Source organism: Poecilia reticulata, chromosome 9, assembly GCF_904066995.2.
Source record: "Poecilia reticulata chromosome 9, P_reticulata-male-v2, whole genome shotgun sequence".
Classification (NCBI taxonomy): Eukaryota; Metazoa; Chordata; class Actinopteri; order Cyprinodontiformes; family Poeciliidae; genus Poecilia; species Poecilia reticulata.
This window is the reverse complement of record NC_088838.1, coordinates 9,699,200-9,719,400: the sequence shown is the minus strand read 5'-3', so window position 1 is coordinate 9,719,400 and position 20,201 is coordinate 9,699,200. Positions and strand designations below refer to the sequence as shown.

The 20,201-nt window shown below is 41.1% G+C and overlaps 2 protein-coding genes and 1 long non-coding RNA gene across 6 annotated transcripts in view; 2 read left to right on the top strand and 1 right to left on the bottom strand.

Annotated features, from left to right (window-relative positions):
- Nucleotides 1-4,237, top strand: part of ncor2 (nuclear receptor corepressor 2) — a 122,752-nt gene extending 118,515 nt beyond the window's left edge. For all 3 annotated transcript variants that reach the window (XM_081610510.1, XM_081610509.1, XM_081610508.1), the window contains exons 45-46: nucleotides 644-823; nucleotides 1,693-4,237. In XM_081610510.1, the coding sequence (XP_081466636.1) occupies nucleotides 644-823; nucleotides 1,693-1,883 (371 nt within the window). In that variant the 3' untranslated portion in view covers nucleotides 1,884-4,237. The remainder of the gene's footprint in view (nucleotides 1-643; nucleotides 824-1,692) is intronic.
- On the bottom strand, nucleotides 3,537-19,820 carry rflna (refilin A). Of its 2 annotated transcripts, none has more exons than XM_081610511.1 (4): nucleotides 19,469-19,820; nucleotides 19,019-19,340; nucleotides 10,226-10,335; nucleotides 3,537-10,132 (listed from the first exon to the last, which is right to left on the bottom strand). In XM_081610511.1, exons 2-4 carry the CDS (start codon nucleotides 19,235-19,237, stop codon nucleotides 9,799-9,801), a joined length of 663 nt encoding a protein of 220 aa, XP_081466637.1. In that variant the 5' UTR covers nucleotides 19,238-19,340; nucleotides 19,469-19,820; the 3' UTR covers nucleotides 3,537-9,798. The 2 variants fall into 2 exon arrangements, with proteins under 2 accessions (XP_081466637.1, XP_008415721.1); XM_008417499.3 differs by having other exon boundaries at nucleotides 19,019-19,380; nucleotides 19,469-19,819.
- Nucleotides 14,104-15,245, top strand: LOC145552766 (uncharacterized). Its single transcript, XR_014088862.1, has 3 exons — nucleotides 14,104-14,230; nucleotides 14,351-14,519; nucleotides 15,107-15,245. It is a non-coding gene; the product is annotated as an uncharacterized LOC145552766 (long non-coding RNA).
- Nucleotides 19,821-20,201: the final 381 nt, after the last annotated feature.

The following is a 20,201-nucleotide window of genomic DNA, read 5'->3' as shown; positions in this document are numbered from 1 at the left end:
TGTTAATTTTAGATGCAGGAAATGAAGACCTTTTTATGACCTTTTAATGAAAAGCAGACACCCTGTTAACTCAATTTATATATACATATAATGTGGAGAACCTGGGTTTTGGTTTTTAGGAGGCTGACATTTCTGTTAAAAATCCTTTTTTTATTATTGATCTTTTTTGAGAATGTGAGATTATTTGGTTTTTATTAGCTGTAAGCCATAGCTATCATTTAACAGATCTAAAGCCCTAAATTTATCGGTGTGTAATCAAAATGTAGAGTCAACAGATTTCACTTTTTAAATTGAACAATTTAAAATGGGACTTCTTGACTCTGAACCATTTATTCATCCTTTTCTGTGATAACATTAAAAATTTCTTTAAATGCACAAGGGACTTTCATCCATGACCTATTTCTGTCCAAGTTTGTTGTTTTTCCTCGTGGAATAATTTAGTTTGAAGACGTCAAAGATCTTCTTAGAATTTATTACTTTAACTTGACCATTATTTTTGTATCTGTAATACACATTATTGGTAACTGGATATATAATTTAATCAGCTTTGTAAGAAAAAAAAATGTAACTTAGCAAATGTATTAAAATAGTTAAATGTTAACTCATCCAAAGACCATCAGAGTTTCTCCTCCTCTGTTTGCAGGCGGCTCCAAGTCCTCAAAGAGCAGCGGGCGCTCTAACGGACGCAAGGCCAAGTCCCCGGGCCCGGGTCTGTCCGGCAGCGAGCGTCCCTCGTCCGTGTCGTCTGTCCACTCAGAGGGAGACTGCAACCGGCGGACGCCCCTCACCAACCGGGTGTGGGAAGACCGGCCTCTGTCTGCAGGTACGATGCGCGCCACTTCCAGATAGGAGTCGCGAACCTTAATGGTTAATCTTCATTCAGACTTAGAGGTTTTACTGACGCAACTATATCATACGATTTTAATCAAAATGTTTTGTTTTATTATGGCAAAATACAAAAATCTGCTTTTAACATCTACAACAGGCTTGTAAAAGTGACTAGCTTCAAACGATGCTACTTTATTTATTTTTCATATTTTTAGAAAAGGCTCGCCTCACACACACAAAACGTTTTTTTTTCATTGGTAATAAATCTGAAAATATAAATAAATCTTATTTTAATTTTGTTAGCTTTTATAATAAAACATTTTAAGTGGTACATATTTAGAAAATCAGTTTTGTGGTTCTGGGTGAGTTTTATTTTGTAGCAATGGGGACAAAAGTGGCTATTTAAACGGTAAAAGTTGCTGGTTTATGTAGATACTGAGCTAAGAATATGTTGTTTTTAACCTCTCTGAATTCACTTGAAAAGCCAATTTAAAAGGAAACTGCTGCGTATCTTGAGACATGTCTGAGAGAGAGTTTGACTCTCAGCAGGTAGCAGGAAGGCTGATCGGAGAACAGCAGCTTTGCTCTGTTTTATCATTTTGAGCCTTTTGTTTTCCATTAAACTCAATGTAATTGAAAATGTTATCAGCCATTTTGAAAATCTCAAGTTAAAATGAATGGTTTGCATTATATTCTGTAGAAAAACCACATAGACTTAATTATGCTAGCCTTGCTAATGGCGGCTTAAAACCTAAAGTTTAATTTGTTTTAAAAATACAATTAAAATCCTGTTTTACAGCGGTACTCACATTGATGTCACCTTCAAGCCATTTTTTAAAATGTATTTTGCCCCCTCTCACCCAGGTTCAACTCCGACCCCGTTTCCATACAGCCCGCTCATCATGCGTTTCCCCAGCGGGACAGTTTCAGCCCATTCCCCTTCGTCTGGCCAGCAGGGCGGCCCGGGGCCCGGACCCGGCCAGGGCCGCCCCTGGGAGGAGGAGCCCAAGCCTCTGCTTGTTTCTCAGTATGAAACCCTGTCTGACAGCGAGTGACCAGAAAACGCACTGCTTCACACACACAGAAAAACACTCAGAGGACAGTCCTGCGCCTCGTCTCCCCCGCCCCCCTCCACCGCCGCTGTTCGCCGTGAAGCAGTCCTCCTCCCTGGACGACGAGGACGAATCTTTGTGGCTCTGTGTGTCCGTTCGCACTTACGTGTTATGCATTCACTCCAGTACTACTCTGAAGGACAAATCACTTCTTCTTCTTTATTTTTTTTACTACTATTCCTCACTGGCCTTATCAACACAGACGCATCGTGAGCTCGGCGTGTGCCGCCGTTCCGTGCTCACGCCTACGCACACGGCTGTAACGGCGCCATGTTGGACCCGACTCTCACAGCGGGGGAACCCTCTTGTTTTGTTCCTGGCGAGCTCCGTGTGCCGGCGGTCCGCTACCACTACAAGAACACAAGCAAAAAGGACACAGGAGGAGAATCAGCATCTTGGTTTCTTCTTTTTTTTTCCCCCCCTCGCTTTTGGTTCTTTTCGTTTCTCTTTCTGGAACTGTCAGTCCAGTCCTGTGTTTCGTGAGCTGCGACTTTTTTAGTACATTTTTGATGGTGAACTTTTTTTTGATGGTGTCATTTGTCGTCTGTTATCTGCAAAGATGTATTGGGGCGGGGGTGTTGGGTTTGATGCAGGTGGGGTGGGATCATATCAGAGGTTTACAGGGTAAACTAAGCGGTTCGTTGCTGATGTCATGAATCTGTGTGTGTTGGGGGAACTGGGAGGAGCTGCCAGATGAATGGCACTGAAGCAAGTGACACTTTCTTGCTGTTTTTTTTGTTTTTATATTAACCATGTCTGTGTTTGTCGGAACAGTTCTTTGCATATAAAGCACTTAGTTGTCGAGGTGATCACGATGGCATTTTGCTTTTTTCTTTTTTAAAAGAGGCGGCGCAGAAGTCCCACTGCGGAGGCGTCTCGCTGCTTCTTGTTCCGCTCACAGTAAGAAAAGAAAAACAAATCACGTCGGAGTGGAGAACAAGTTTAAAAGCTCTGAATTTGGAGTTCCCTTGCATTAAAGAGGAGATTAAAAAAAAGAAATACAAAGCCATCTTTCTGTGACTTCCCCCCCCCCATGCCGGCCTCCGCCGGCCCGCTGGAGTCCCGTCTCGGAGCTTTTACTGCCTCGTGGGGGGTGCGTGGATACATCTCCACATCCGGGCAGATTTTGTACAGTTAAGAGATATTCTTAGTGTTAAGTGCCATTTATTTTACAAATTCTAGTGCTGAAGTTCTTTAAGTGACGCACAAGTTTTCTTTTGTCCCCCCCCCCTCGCAGAATGCTTCGCAAAGGTTCAAACGGATTTGAATCAAACGTCCTGCTATCCTTTTTAATGTATTTGCTTTTTTTTCTTTCTCCCCTTCATCCCCCTGCCCCCACTGCCTTAGCTTTAATGGTTTTACTCAGTCATCCTGCACCGCTTACGTGGACCTCCATCTGAAGTTTTTCTTCACTTTTAAACCTGTAAACTACTTTAAGTGTACTTCATTGCACCTCCCTTCTCTGTACGCGTCGGAGGAAGCGGAGGGGAAGGCGGTTCTGCTAAATTAGTCTCACCGTTTCAAGGCAGTATTTCTGTGCGAGGCGTTCAAGAAGATTCCCTGGCGTCTTTTTTTTTTTTAATTATTATTCTTTTGTTTGTTTTTTAGCTCATCTCAGCGCAGACCCGACTGTTATAGGACCGCCTCCTCTTCCTCGCCCATCTTCTCAGCCGTGCTTTAGCTCCTCCTACTGAGGCCAGTAGAGGCAGAAACACGTTGTCGCTCCCTCTGTGTGCGTGTGTGTGTGTGTCCTCATCGTTGCCACTGCTGAAACGTTGGAATGTGACGCTAAAACCAGACGAAGCCATATCCAGCTGTTCCCTAAAGCGATGACTAACGTGTTGTTTTTAAAAGTACACTGAAATGACTTTTTAACATGCATCCATTTATATTGTTTATTCTTACTTTTTATTTTAGTTTTTTTGTCATTGCACACTTGTGTTCGCAGAAATGAAATGAATCATTGAAAACCTAAAAGGACGAAATCTGGACTGTCCAATCGTAGGAGAAGGGGGGCGGGGGGATGATTGACAAACAGTACATTGTTCAACCATTTTGTGCATTTTTTTTTTTTTATTATAACCCACTGTATAATATCAAGGATTGTATATAGAATTGAAGAGATGTAAATATTTATGTGGCTTGCTTCAAGGGTGGTATTATGAAAAGAAATATTCACATGGTTAAATTCTACATGCCCACCAGCAAGCTTTGTGGATAGCAGTGTAAAAATGAAAAACACACAAAAAAAAGACACTGCCTTAATGTTTAAATAAAAAGCTTATTGCCAGTCATGGTGTCAGAGCTGCATTACGTGGATTTAGGCTCATTGTTCTCTTCTCACCACTTGGGTTAGTTGAGTTTGGCTCAACGGGGAAGGTCTGGAGTAATGACGGCTAAGTGCCAGCAGGGGGCGGTGCAAGCAAATCTTTCAGTCAGGTCATATTTGAAAAGCGAATTATTCTGGGGGATCCTCTTTTATTGAAGCAGATGAAACTCCTGAGCTATTATAAGGAAACTGTTTATAAAGTGTGGAATTGATTATCCAACTGTATTCTAGTCGTGTTATAAATGTTGCAACATTTTGCATATTGAAAAAACGTACATGGTAGGCTAAAATCTAACTGATCTTTTTTTTTTTAAAGCATCACATGGGACCAAAATACAACACTTCCCATGTCAGCCGGGTGCAGAAGAGCCTGAACGGTGAATTTGAAACCAGATATTTAAACAAGATATTTACATACTCTATAAAAATACAACCCGTTTTCCCCCTCATTGTCATTAAATAAGACTAAACTTTAACTATTTTAGGTTAGTTAGAAATGCTAAAATAAGTTTTTATTTTTACTTCGAAGACGTATATTTAACAGTAATCAGAAATGCCTTTGAAACTTTAAGATTTGGGTCACATGTCTTTGGGTGTTTCCACAAGATTGCTACATTAGCTTGTTTGAATTGTGACCCATTTCTCCTGACAGAACCGGTACAACTGAGCCGGGTTTGTCGGCCGCCTCGCTCATACGCACCTTTTCAACTTAATATTATTTTGTGATGGGCACGGCAAATTTAAATTACCGTATAGTCTTTTTAAAGCAATTTTGTAACCAAGTTAGCTTTATCCTAACTGTCGCCGTCATTTCCATAGCGCCATTTTCTCCCACACCTTAGCATGCTAGCTGATGTCTTAAGATGTTGCCATTATTTCCACATAATGTTGAGTCCTGATGCTGCCACTCAAAGTTCCCAGTTAAGAAGGCAGTCAAGCGTCCTCCGTTTTCCTCCAGCTATCCTAGTCCATATTTTAGGACCTCAGTGATTCTTGAGAATAGGGACAAAATGGGTTTTAATTTTCCCATAATTTTTTTTATTTCTCAACCTGATGTATGCAAATATGACAAATAATGTTTTGGAAATGTAAAGATGCTAAGGTACAGGCTCAAAGTTGCAAAATTTTTTTTTAAATTACATTTTTTATCGACCTGACCCAGAACGTTGTCATCTCCATCTGACATTTTACAGACAAATGCTTCTCAAGAAACAAAATAAATATTATTTAAACAAAAAACAACAAAAAGTCCATCTGACGGAGTTGACACTGCATGACGGAGTTGACACAGAACTGAAGGTGATGACAAACTAGTGAGTAAAATGAAAAACTTGGTACATGTGAAGTAATGCAATTTATGTAAAATACATTAAAATGAATTAATTGCACATTTAAGTGAGATTTGACAATTTCACTGAAAGAGTCAGAAAAACTGATGGAGTTGACATCTGATGGAGTTGACGAAATGCCAAACTACCTCAATTTATATGATGTTATTCTGAAGGAGGCCATATTGTAGCTCATCAGGTCCATGAAATATTTACAATATACCAAAATTAAGCTTTTATTTCACAAAATTTCATCAAAGTTTTGTAAATTGTCAGTTATTGTGTTGACACATCATGGTTGTGACAAGCAACTTGGGAATAAAAAGAAGAAAAAACTAAAGAATAACATTAGCTAACCAGAGCTAACTAGCCCTCTTAGCAAAGGAAGAGGCCGTGGGGTCCTCAGAAGTTCTGGTGCCCCCCAATAATGCTTGATTTTTTTACATTCTTAATTTATGACGGTGTTGACAAAAACTAGGGACAAATTTCCATGGAGTTGGAAAATATATAAAAATTATTTTTAATTAAATTTATTGATACCTTTATAATTATTTATATGACTACTTGTACTTGTCATATAATTTTAGTATTTCTTTAATTATTTTAAACTATTATAATGTATTGAGTTCTGCTCCTGGACAAGGGCTCTTTTACAGGCATCATCCACCGACTACAATGTTTAAAATAAAAAAATATTCAGCAAATACCTGGAAAATATACATTGTTGTGCTCACATGACCCAGGTTAGTTTAGTCAGATATTTGAAAGAATTACATTTTGTGTATATTTTATTCAAATTTTGTGCTTTATCCATAGGACTTGTTTTGTCCCTATTCTCAAGAATCACTGGGCCTACAAATAATAAAGCAAGAAAAGCATCTGGCACATCAGAAATCAAGAAGGTGAACAAATGCTATGTATATACTTAAACCAAAACGACAAATAAAATTGTTATAGTGTAATAAGTGGATTATATATGTCATTCTTTCGGAAAATTGAACTGTTTGTTCCTGAATAGAGAATCATGCTTTCTGATGTTCCTCGCCGCTCCACCAGAGGGCGCCTCAGTCCTGTTTAACTTTCAAAATTCTGTGATCGTCTGTGGAGAAAGACCCGAGGCGCTGGTCCAAAACTGCGTCACTGCTCTGCTGCAGGAGCTGCTGCTGTTTTAGTTACAGTCTGATATTAACGCCTGTGCACTCAGTACCACTGACACCTCGATTTACAGACTCTGGGTCCACACTTCTGAAGTGTGGAGAACCCTACGATTGTGGAAAATCAACGTGAATCAACAAAATATCCCCTACACTTAAAATATGTTACTATTCTGTATTAACTTGCTGAACTGACATAAGTTATTTATTTTGGGTGAAACTGATAGGAGCTCATCAGTTTTTAGAACGTCTTGCTTAAAAGCTGAAAAAAAGCAAGAGCTCCACGTTTCAAAAACAAATACTCAAACAGCTGGAACCGTTTGGGAATTGGCTTGTTTTTTTATTATTATTCATTAAGGTTATACATCTTCTTAAATAATACCTCTCATTGGAACTGGAACAATGATTGACGTACAAAAATATAAAGAGAATTATGAAGTGCCTCGATGCCACATATACAATAGGACAATTTTTTACAGTATCAAATGTTATGTCAAGTGTTAGACAAAAAAAATAAAAAATGATCACACATAAAACCACCAAGGTATTAAATATAAGATCTGTCGGCTTTCTTCCATCAGAACCAAACTTCTCACAGACCGTCAACTCAAGGCTAACTCAAACCCCCCAGGAACTTCTGGCTTGGTAGGACAAAAACAAAAACCTCAGCGAGAACTATTTCTCTTTTCTTACATATTCGTTCTTTGCAAATATTCCTTCTTTCTCAGCTCTTTCTGTCTACACTTACTGTTGTCCCCTCAGTGCCATCCGTCTCACTGCATTGCCTCAGCGTTGCGTCCTCCTGTTGGTCTGCCTCCACACTGACCTGGAGGTTCCCTCAAACTAGGCATGGGCCAGGACGTTAAAATGTGATGCTACCACGGCGACAGCACCTAGATTTATATATGCTAATTTCCCAAATGATGTTGTGTGAACACAAGTGATCTGTGCCACTCCTTTGTTTCCACACCCAAGTTTCCAAGCAGCCAAACTTGTCTTTTTTTTTTCTTTTTTGGCCTTCTTTCAAGCTGCTGTGTGGCAGTGTGCAGCACCTTCTGGTAGCTGCAGCACTTTCTCTGGCATCTCATGCCCACTTCAAATAATAATAATCCTACAAAAGCAACAAAAAAGACAAACTCCAAACCTCACCAGAAAAGAGGAATACATATTTGTAATAAAATACCACGGGAAATTTGAGGTAAAGTCTGAATAGTTGTCCTATTCAGCAACCTATATATATATATATATATATATATATATATATATATATATATATATATAGATTTGAGACACACATGAGGAACAGAGAAACCCCTAATTTCTTCACTAGGGTGATCTCATGTGGTTTCATGGCTCTGTTTGGACACACTGGATGTGGAGACAAAAAATACATATACACACTGGATCAGAAATTTCTCCACACGATAATTTCATGGAATATAAAATAAGATTTGCAATTAATATTAGTTTTAACATCCAATTAAGTTCTTTCTGGTTTCAAAAACCTCAACATTTATTTTACATATTACATCAGGGAGTTTTTACATATATGTAAATGATTGTCTTAAATGTATTTAACTCTCTTGGTGCCTTTATTTAGTATACTCTCAGGCTAGTTGGTCCTGAAGGCCGAAGCTAACAGCAACATTGTCCCGACTGCGATGGGTGGTTCTTCACGTGACGAGGCTCGTTGGAGGCGGTCCGTTACCAGTGATCTTCCTGTATGAAACATGTGCTGAGCAGAGAGCATGTTCAGGTCAGAGTAACTGTACGGCACAAAAATAAAGCAGAGTCAAGATCACTAAATTAGCGTTTAAGTTTAAATTTAGTGTTATTATTACTAAAGATGAGCCGCGTTCCATTCAGATCTGTTTTCCACAGGAAGCTTGTTGGTGTTGCACTTCCACCGACCGAACAACCATTGATGTGAATAAGTGCCCGATTCAAACGTGACATGTTTTAAATAGTTTATAAATGAGCTTTTGCATTGGCCGCTATGATCTGTTGTCGAATTTGTTTTAAAATGGAAGAAATTAGCTTTGGTCTCAGCTCCTCTCAAACTAGATGCTAGCCTCTGTGCCCAACTGTTCTGGATTTATACTAAATAAATTTGCTCCCTTGTCTTTAGTTTTTATTTCCTGTGTGAAATAAGCTCACCTTTCCTAAATGGCCCTTTCCTCCACTTTTCCTTTAAGTTCAGACAATGTAGTCTTACGGCCACACAGTCCCAAGTAATTCTAGCTTCTACATTTTAATAAATAAAACTAAGTCGGCCTAATTTCTGTGACCACCGTTTTCATCGCAGCCCGTCAGCGCCAACAAGATGGGATCCTGTCTACCAAGTTCAAAATAGTAAGCTGAGTTGGTGATTATCTGGCGTGGTTTTCAGATCACCCTGTGCTCATGTCCTCAGTCTAACCTCGGCTGACGAGAAGAGATGCTGCTCGGAGTCGCTTGTGGAGTTTTTGGTCTCCAGCGTATGGAGTTAATCAAAGGAAATAAACTATTTTTGGTCCACTTTTCAGAGGCAACACAGAAATTCCCCACCACTACGCCAGGTCCTCTGAGGGAACTGCGACATGTAGAAAACAAGTGCAATAGAGCCATATTCAGAACACTTTGCATCGGTGTGACTGGGTAAAAATCCACAGCACGTGTCGATAATTTTTTTTTTTCTTCCCTTTTCTCTATATACAGACACCAGGAATCTGAAGGTTACCGTCACCAAGGCTCCTGTCCCACCAGAAGGGGGAGCACGGGCCCTTGTTAGCTCTCTTGTTAAATAAGACATTAGTCACTGCAGGGCAGCTGCAGAGCACCGACGGCCCCATTCAAGACTGCCGCAGCAGACAATCAAAAATACTCTGACTCCCAGATTAAGAGCGGGGGTTTAAAACTCCAGGCACTTCTCTTTCGGTGTGGATTTGTCCAAATTCTTTATCGTGAGAAAAACACACTATTTTTTGTTGGGGTTTTTTTTGTTGTTTTTTTTAAAAAGGTAAAAGTTCAAATAAAGTATGAAGTCCCCTTGATGGCGCCATGTAGCCCTACAGGTCCTCTGTGTAGATGACGCAGGGGCTCGTGTCCTCGCTGGATTCCAGCTGCACCGTGGACACGAACCAGCGGCGGGCGCCCGTGGGATTGTAGTTGAGGGTGGTGCGGTAAGTGTTCTTGGCGTGTTTTGGGTAGATGATGGTGGTGCTCTGATAGCTGACGGGCTTCTGCCGCGGCTCCAGGTACACCTGCGACTTGTAGCTTCTCCAAGTGCAGTTCTGCACCGCCACCACCGTCTCGCTGAAGGAAGTGGGCATGGGAACCGGGGCGCACACCACCCGGTCTCGGTAGTGCTTGTCGGAGTCGTACTTGACCGCAGACGTGCACCTGAAAGGGAGATGGGGGGGGGAAAGAGAGGGCCGTTTAGGAACGTGTCGGCGGTTACGTGAGCGAGAGAGAACCAACTGTAAAATGACTAACTTGATTTCCTGCTCCGGTTTGGTGTTGACCTCGATGCTCTCTCCGTAGAACACCGGGTGCATGCGAGTCTTTGGGTCTGTTCCTGCACAGTTCAGCAGGAGGTAGGGCAGCTGTGGGAAGGGGGGGAAAAAAAATAAAATATGACTCACTTTCTCACAGCTCCATGTAAGACCTGTTGAACTACTTTTTATGTAGAAATTCTTGTAAAAAAGAAAGAAAGAAGAGAAATGCGGCCTTGTTGATGGGTTTCAACAGAGTAAACTACCCAGGTTAACAACCTCGTTGACCCCACCCTCACTCCGCAAACAGTCCCAGGGGAGAACTGTCATAGCACTCATCCAGCAAGTTTGCCCTTATATTTTCAAGCTAATATTTCTTCCTTTTAAACGCCACAAAAAACTTTTATTCTGCCAGCAGGTGGCAGTAGCGTTAGCAGACTACCAAACTAATCAAACTTTCTGTTATATTCCCACATTTTAAAGACTTTCAATGAGGTCCCAGAGACAATTACTGGGTTACTCAAAGTACTGCACATCCCCCACCTGTTGCTGGAAGGAAGCCTGGTATACTTTTTTTTAAATATGTTCTTAAGAAAGGTGAATTCAGTTGGTTGTAAAATCTCTCCAGTTTTAAACTTGGAAACAACTTCAAACTTCTGTTCATGATTCCTTTCTTTTAAATCAGCATGAGTTCTTTGAGTTATTACAAAGAACTGATACTGCATGATGATGATACTGCATATCATCATCTTTCCTAAACAATGGCCTAAGTGATTTTTTCCCCCCCCAAAAAATGACTTGCTTGCCTAAATTGTCTTTTGGCAAAAATGTACTTATTTTATTTTAGTAAGGTGATTATATTCAGGGTGTTTGTTCATTGATCTGGTTATTTTCCCAGTTTTTCTTTAATTGCACTTTAATGTTTAAAATAGCAAATTTGAACCTCAAATTTAATCTCTAATATCTGTGCATGGCATATATGCCATTTTGAAAAAAACCAATCCATCCAGCACCAAGACAGGAAGAAAAATCTTCATATCTGTCCCTGGATGGATTTGCAAAACTTTGATCTGACTTTTTATGACACTATTGGAGCAATAACCTCTTCCTCTCTGCGTGACATTTCAGTCCGTGTTTATATATTTGCTCAAGTGGTAAATGAGAGAGGCTTCCAAAGCAGGATCATCTGGGTTCTCCCAGTTTGTTTAAAGGCATAGTAATATTTATGTCTGTAAACTTCTGACTTTGAAGAAAGTAATTAAATAGTAAAAAAAAAAAAAAAGTTCCATCTCTTAATATTCTGATATAGTAAACTGTGATAATGTTGGTAATTTTACCTGACCTAAATCAGATAAAGTTTACTCCAACATCAGACGGAGAGAAAACAAAATGGGTAACACTTTATTTGAAGGGGTGTGCATAAGACTGACATGACACTGTCATGAACATAAAGAAGACTTTATGAATGTTTGACTGTTGTCATGAAGTGTCATTCGGTAAATAATGACACTTTTAATGCAAAGTTGCTCTAAAAGTTGCATTGAAAGTCCATTAAAAAGGCCAACTTTGCAATAAATTATCATAATTTACTAAATTATGCAAAGTTGGCAATTTTAATGGACTTTTAATGCAACTTTTAGAGCAACTTTGCATTAAAAGTGTCATTATTTACCGAATGACACTTCATGACATCTGTCATAAACATTCATAAAGACTCCTTTATGTTCATGACAGATGTTATGACATGTTTATGACAGTGTCATGTCAGTCTTATGCACACCCCTTCAAATAAAGTGTTACCACAAAAGGTTATGTTTCTTATTACAGTGTATGCAAATATCTGGATTCCTCCACAGATGGACATAGCATGACTATAACTGTAATAATTATTACCATATTTCATATTACCAGCAGAAGGAATAATTGATGCTTTTCTGTTTGAAACTCAAGCGATTGGTGTTTGATATTGATATTTCTTACCATCATGAAACCCGGTTGCTATTATTTAAGGTAACACTTTGAGAATTTCAAACTAGCCTTTGCCTAATATAAAATTAGAGGAAAAAATGTCAAGAAAAGTAAGAGAGCATGTCTGTGGTGCCGCTCGGAGCCCAGTGGAGTGAAGGAAACGGGTAATGAGGTGATAGAGAAGTGACACAGCAAAGATCAGCAGGGAAGGTCAACGCTAAAGTTTAAAACAACAACCGCGCCAGCGGTGGAGACGCCGCGCGCTGCTCCGTTTCACTTTGCTCATTCGCTTGGAGATTATTTTTCTGTTTTCTTAACCTGGCCTTCCTTTAATGGCTGCTCTGGCTGCCTCTAATGATTTTAATGACAGACTGATCGGACGTGACTTCAAAAAAGTGGATCAAAACGACGGCCTTTACATATATCTTATTAGCTGTAAATAGTTAAATACAGTCAGAACTTAAGTTTGAGGTGGAGTAAAGTATTGAAAATGTCTTTACTGGATCACTGAGTCTTTGAACACACACACACACACGCACACACACACACACACACGTACAAAGCAGCAGACTGAAAAAAAATGAAGTTCCAGGGTTTTTGTTTTTTTCATCTCAGATTCAACAATCTCTTTTTAAGATTTATTTTCAATCCACTTGGTGCAAAGAAAGCAGGGAAGGCTTCTGTTAGAAGGGTTGTGTTTAACGTCAGTCAAACTGTCCACATGCAGCTCAGCGTGTGGCTTAACCTGTCACCCTCTCTGCTCCTAGTTACGCCCAGTGGGGAACATTTGAAGAAACCACAAAATTGCAATGTAAACTGTGCATATTTCTCCAGAATTTCATGCAGGGCTAACAGGCAGACAGGAAACAAGACGAATGCTAGCTGCATTGCTACCAGACAGATAAAGGTAGCAGCAGATTATATCAGACTGTGGACAAGAACCAGTTCTACAGATCCAAACATGTTCATATATTTTGAACCTCAAATTTCATCCTAACAGATACGAATTAGATTGTACTTTATTCTGATCTTGCTTTTGCTCCAGAGGTCAAAAATATTGGACCTTTCTTCTTTGCAAAATAGATCAAGCTCAGTCAGATTGTGAGGAAAGTGTCTGTGTGCATCGATTCCCATGTCTTTGCACAGACTCTCGGTTAAAGCTGCACAATATATTGTGAGTATCGGGGTATCAGTGTCTGCAATATTCACATCACAAAGGACTACTCAGAGTACGATACTATTTTTAATAGTTCTTAAGTACGAACGCAGATGACATTGCTAAAAATGCTGAAGGTCACATAAAGTAGGCAGCACAGATTAGAAAGAGACGAAAGAATAAAACAGGCGTGTATCACACTGATATCGCCATGGCAATATTTACCAATATTATCGCCATTGCAATTTTTTTTTTCTGATGTCCTGCAGCCCTACTCTCAACTGGATTTAGGTCTGGGCTTTGACTGGACCAGAGGTGGGCGACATGGATCTTAGCGTGATATTTTGTGGTACTATTGTGATCATGATAAAGATTATGATAAAATCCCTATTTATGACCTGTTTTTTAAGTAACAGTTTGTCTGTGACTGCATGGCACAGCATCCACAAACATGAATAATGTTCTTGAAAAATACGTACATTTACAACATGCTTCTTCAGGCTGCAATTTACTTTAAAAAAGTGTGATTTATATCTCTAAACTGCACACAGTAACTGCATTTAATCCTGTTTCCACATTCACTGATATTTACTGATGCTTTCATGGAACAAACAGCGAAGAAACCAAAAATAACATTTTCGATCATGATGTCTGTTTTAGTTTTTATCTTATTTACCATCAACAACTGAAATTTGTCAGGACGACAACAAATCAACAATTATTATGATAAATTCTTCACGGTAAATGAAAAAATGTATATATTCTTTTTTTCAGTCGGTACTCCCACCTGAGCTTTATGTCTCTGCAGCTCCACCAGAGTCACCACTGACCTTTGGCCTGCTCTCCTGACGAATGCGCTCCCTGCCCAGCTTGTCCCATCAGGTGAACGTTTTGCAGCTGTACCTTTCTCTTGCTCTTTTCGAGGTGATGGATCAAACAGCGTTCCACACAAAGCTGGGTACATTGTTTTATGACCTAACCCTGTCATATATTTCTCCTCAGCTTATCTGCCTGACCTGTCTGCTTTGTGACGCCGTTTGAACCATCAGAACAGCTCCATTATGCCGAGATTAAATCACACAAAGGAGGAGCACCCTGTTTACTGCTGAGGAGACTCCTAAAGGCGACCAGCTACACTGGATTTTATTTAGGGGTAGCAACGCAAAGGGAGGTGAATACTAATCTCAACAGAATACCTTAATCTTGGCGGTTGTAGTTTGAAGTGGGAACGTGAAGAGGTTAAAGGGGAAAATTTTGCGAGCTACATTAAGACCGCAGGCGAGGTCACAACAACAAATTTTGCTGGACAATAAATTGTCCCGGACGTTATTGCGATAAACGATAAATATTGTTGTTTTGAGACGAGAAATGATACATTAATGCAAGAACACATTGTTAAAGATCAATAAACGTTACATTCTAATGAACATTGAAGACTTGAACTGGAAGACATTTTAAATATCCAAAAGAAATAAACAAGATACAGAAGCAACAAATAAAATGAATTATAAAGTCTCTGTAAACAAAATTGTCCTTCAAAAACAAGGGGCTAGTTGAGACCAAAGCATCAGACTGAAGACTTTTAACATCCAGCTTTTGGTAGAAGAAGAGAAAAGAGAACGAAACAGTAAATCATGGAAAAGGAAATTGTTAAGCTCGTTTTAATTTATTGTGCGATTAATCGGTGTATTGCTTATTGCGACAAGCCGATGTAAGAAGTCAAGTATTTCTCTGACATTGTCCCACATTGTCGCGTAGGTACAAGCGCTCTGGTTGGTGGGGATCTGCCTCTCTGCAGCTCTCGGGTTACACGCAGAGGAGGCCGTCACATGCCGTGGCCCGGCCTCGCATGCCCCCAGAAGAGACGAGCAAGAGCAGGCCAAGGGCGGCAGCGCTCCCTCGCTGAGCTGCGGCGCAGCTGCTGAACTCGCCGCTGAGGCCCGAACGAAGCGAGTCGACAGGCGGCTCATTTTCTGCCGTGACCTGAACACGCTGTACGGGTGTGTGCGATCGGCTTTCCCTCTGCCGCTGCCCTGCGACACGCACGAGCACGAGCACGAGCAGAGGGGCCTTCCGGTGCGGCCGTTTCTCCGCAGAGAGTTCTGGCGAAGCAAACACTGGTGAAAGGAGGGCAGTCACCTCTAAAGGCAGCGTGTCACCTCGACAAAGCAGAAACCCCGCCTGGAAGCCCAGAAGAAATGGTCTGCAGCTGAGCAGTCCACAGTTCACACAATGCACAAAGCACAATGCAGAGCCGGCCGCTGAGGGCGGAGCGGCGCCAAGCAAAACACAGATTTCCAGCTGCCGGCTGTTCTTTACGGCAAAAGCCTCTGACTTTACATCCTGTGTTTGCTCTGAATTTGATGGAAGTGCGTGAAACTATTTAGGAGCAGTAGTGAAACTCGACGCTAGCTCAGGGCTCTCCTTCGGCCTGGAGCGAAACTCAGAGCAGTGCCGCTTCCACGCCGTCTGGAAAAGGCTGCAGTCTGATTTCAGCAGTTTTCTGAGAAGAATGGAGAAGGGAAACAGGAATTTGGAAAATTGTTTGTATTTCCAGGTTATGTTCCTGATCCTCCTCTCTAAATGTTCTCTCCTTCCTTTCTCGTGCCATTACTTCTTTCCTTCCCTGTGTTCTTCCTCCAACCTTTCTCCGACTTCCTTGCTTTTCTTCTTCCCTTAATTCTGTCCGTCCTTCCTTCCTTCCTTCCTTCCTTCCTTCCTTCCTTACTTACTTACTTACTTACTTACTTACTTACTTACTTACTTTCTTACTTCCTTCCTTCCATCCATCCATCCATCCATCCATCCATCCATCCATCCATCCATCCATCCATCCATCCATCCATCCTTCCTTCCTTCCTTCCTTCCTTCCTTCCTTCCTTCCTTCCTTCCTTCCTTCCTTCCTTCCTTCCTTCCTTCCTTCCTTCCTTCATTCATTCATTCCATCCTTCTTTTCTTCCTTCATTCCATCCTTGTGACTTTCCTTCCTGCCTTTCTCACTACCTTCCTTCCTCCCTGCCTACTATAGAAATGTCTTCCATATACTCATAGTGAACTTTATTATGTTTTATGTAAAATCAACATAACTGACTGAGAAGTCTAGAAATATCTGAAATCTGTGCAGTAAAACGTGTTTATCTGGCTCCAAGTTGACCAGATCATCACACATTGTCTATGCATCTGAAGTTATGAACATCTTTTTTTTGGGAAAAACGGAAAGCTGTTTGGTATCTACACATCTTGAACGTCAGCCAGGTTAGTAAACAGACAGGCTGTCTGAACATTCATCCGTGTTTAGAAGCTGGAGGTCATCAAACACTTATGCAACAGGCTGCTGCTGCTCTGACAAACCCCTGCACCCCAAAATAGAGCTAATGGGGGAGAAAGGGGATTGTTCTTCTGCGGCATGTGAAAACAACACAAAAACACACCAGGAAATGTGTAAAACGTGTACTGCACACACACACACGCACGCACGCACACACACACACACACACACACACACACACACACACACACACACACACACACACACACACACACACACACACACACACACACACACACACACACAAAGGGAGCCAAGTCCAGTAGAGGCGGACGTTTGGAAGAGCCGGACTGATCCGAGCTTCCAGAGGATTCAGAGTTTCCTGTCAGGCTCCAGCAGACGGACGCTCCGCTGCAGAAACTCTGCTTTTCTGTTGCCTCCTTCACACACTTCAGCCGTCACCGGGACCTGCGCAGGCATGTTCCGGGAGGCTTCAGGAACCGGGAGTGACCTGCATTAAACTTTCCCTCACCATCCGCCCCGAGGGGCGGCGTGTGACACACGGGCCACTGCGGGACGCCTCGTTAAAATTCATTCTCGTTCACTTTGGAAGACGAGAAAACGTTTGCAGTTGCCATTAATCAAATCCTGTCATTTCTTTTTGGTGGGGGAGGGAGGGGGCTGTAGAGGGCGACCGTCCTCAGCTGAATAAGTGCTTCAACATGCACCGACTTTGTGGATAATTGATAGCAAACATCTCTGGGAGAGTAACATCGATTTGTGCACGTGAAATGTCTGCCGGTGCAGAGAGCGTCAGCAGCATTCAGAGGATTAGAAGTACAAACCAAATGCAGCGTCTTTTTGCTTTTCTGAAGCATTGCTGGCTGATCGCAGAGCCAAATGAGAAGTTGTTTACTCCCAAATAAGGCGTGTCTGGAGCATAAGATTATCAGATGATTAGAGCATGTTTGGTTACTTTGATTTCACTCGCATTATTATCATGGCTTAACTAAAGAAACAATGTTTGACATAAATTGTCAAAAGTTTTGATAATATCGATCCCAAGTCAGTATCGGTATTGGATTGATAATAGCGTGGTAACATCAGTACTTTAGTTTCAGAGTTTGCGGTTCAGTTTCTCAACTCCACCTAAAAAAACAAAGTATATATTTTTTATTTTCTCTCAAAAGATCATTTATTTTTCCACTTTGCTTATTGAGGAAAAGATGCACACAAATCTGTATTTTGTAGACACCTATAAGCTTTGTTCAAATTCTGTCCTCAGTTTCAACAAAAATAATTCAAAGAGAAAACCACTAAAACACCTACATGTCAGAAGTTTGATAATGTCTCAAACTTAAAAAGTATCGGTATCTGTATCGGTATCATCAATACTGGCTCTGTTCTGGTATCGTTTCAAAACCAAAATATGCAGCACACCTCTATGATGTTGTGCTGCATGCATGTTATTTATTTTTTTCACTTTTAGCTAAATTTCTCTCTGCAACAGACTTCTCTGAGCCAGTTGAGCAGCAACAGGTAGAGGAGGGTTTCTCTCAAACTCTCTGGTCTCTCGTTAAAAGAACCATAAACATTAGGAAGGATGTGATTAAAAATTTTAAGCTGTAATTTCCTGCAACTATTTTATTATTATTATTATTATTGTTATTATTTTTCTACTTAATGACGTCAAAGAGGAGGAACAAATCATTTCTGGTTAAACGGATCAGTCAGAATAAGCCTGGAAATGTTAAAGGGGGTGCACAGCTGCTTCTCTTCAAACAGGTTGGGGAGGTCCAGATCTGTTTTACAAGCAATTAGCCTGTAGGAACAGGTTTCAACAGAAATCCCCTGAGGGGTTTGTGTACAGATGCAGGAGAACGCACGGCCCACTGACTGCATCTGATTCATCAGAAAAACACAAGCAAAGATCTCTAGTAATCACTGGTTGGTGTTAAATTCACTTTCTGTTCAGCTTTAACTGGAGCTTTATGTCAGTCTGCTACGAAATAATAAAAATTAAAAAAAAGCAATGGAAGTCTCATCTGGAGGGGACACCTTGGAGGCCCCGGACCCCATGTCCCTGATGCCTCCTAATGAGGGGCCGGTGGCATCTCCACCGTGAGAGCCACATCAGAGGTTTGCAACTGAGGAATTCAGAGAGAGAGAGAGAAAGAGAAACAGAGAGAGAGAGAGAGCTTCCAGATGTGAGAGAGGGAACTGATCTGAAAGTCTGTTTTTGCTCAAACGCTAAAATCCTCTCACATTTTCACTTTGTCCCCCGTCAGCCCTGTCATGATCATGATTGTCATGAGGTAAATCACAGTAAAATTGCATTTCGGTGTCTGTAAAATAAAAATAAATAACCAGCTCACAGATGAGACAGTAGAGTGGTTTCTTACCAGCTTGCCCTCTCTGCTCTCCTTTCTGTAACATCCATGATTGCTGTCGACGGGCGTCGCGCAGCCGCCGGAGCGCGACTCGATGAGAGCCGGAGACAGCGAGCAGAAAGGCGGACTGGGGCTGGGGGGCAAGCCCGAGTCCGGACTGTCGAGCAGCCCTTCACGGTTCTTTCCTTTGAGGCTCTCATCCATCTCTTGTAAATGTAGGTGCCCCACCATTTCTGGGACAGCAGAGTTGGAAAAAGCTCCTAGACAAAGTCGACCTGCAGGTTTCCTCTTTTTCTTCTTCTTTTATTGTGAAAATCTCCCCCAAACTGGCGCGCTGAGAAGAAATAATCCCTTTTAACTTCTGAATAAGGTTTCTGCATGAAGAAAGTGAGATTCAAACATCAGAGGAGATTCAACCAGTTATTAAACTGCATTTATTTCTCATCAAATTATAGCGCCTACCTGCGCGTCGAGAATACTCGAGTTTAATCCAGAAGAATATTCCAAATTTTGGAAAATAAACCAGGAGACGTAATTTTAATGTCGCTTTTCTTCATAAAAAAAAAACAACAACAACAAACTCTTAGGAAAAAAAAAATCCAAGCGTGCGTCTGGCACCGATCTGGATGAGCTCCTCTCATTCGCTCCGGACTGATTCAGTGTTTCTGCGGACTGTGTGCTCTCAGGAGGAGAGCTCCCTCTTGATCAGCCTGCCAGCTTAACACTCACTCTCTCTCTCTCTCTCTCTCTCTCTCTCTCTCTCTCTCTCTCTCTCTCTCTCTCTCTCTCTCTCTCTCTCTTTCTTTCTTTCTTTCTTACCTGGATCCAGTCCAGCCCCTCATGATCTGGATCAGTTCCACGCACCACCGACAGGGGGGAGCGCGTCTCCCGCTGTGCAGTTTGGAGGCTGTAAACAATTGAACCAGGTGGCTGTTGATTAGCTACCCCACATTTATAGGCTTCTTATTAAATAATAACAAGCTATTAGCCTACATTTTTTATCTATCTATCTATCTATCTATCTATCTATCTATCTATCTATCTATCTATCTATCTATCTATCTATCTATCTATCTATCTATCTATCTATCTATCTATCTATCTATCTATCTATCTATCTATCTATCTATCTATCTATCTATCTATCTATCTATCTATCTATCTATCAGCTATGTATATCAGCAGATCTAGTCAG

Coding starts and splice junctions, on each gene's coding strand:
- rflna (XM_081610511.1), bottom strand. CDS start 19,237: ATGGTGGGGCACCTACATTTACAAGAGATGGATGAGAGCCTCAAAGGA. Junction 10,336..19,018: donor AGAGCAGAGAGGGCAAGCTG/GTAAGAAACCAC, acceptor CCCTTCCCACAG/CTGCCCTACCTCCTGCTGAA. Junction 10,133..10,225: donor AAACCGGAGCAGGAAATCAA/GTTAGTCATTTT, acceptor TCTCCCTTTCAG/GTGCACGTCTGCGGTCAAGT.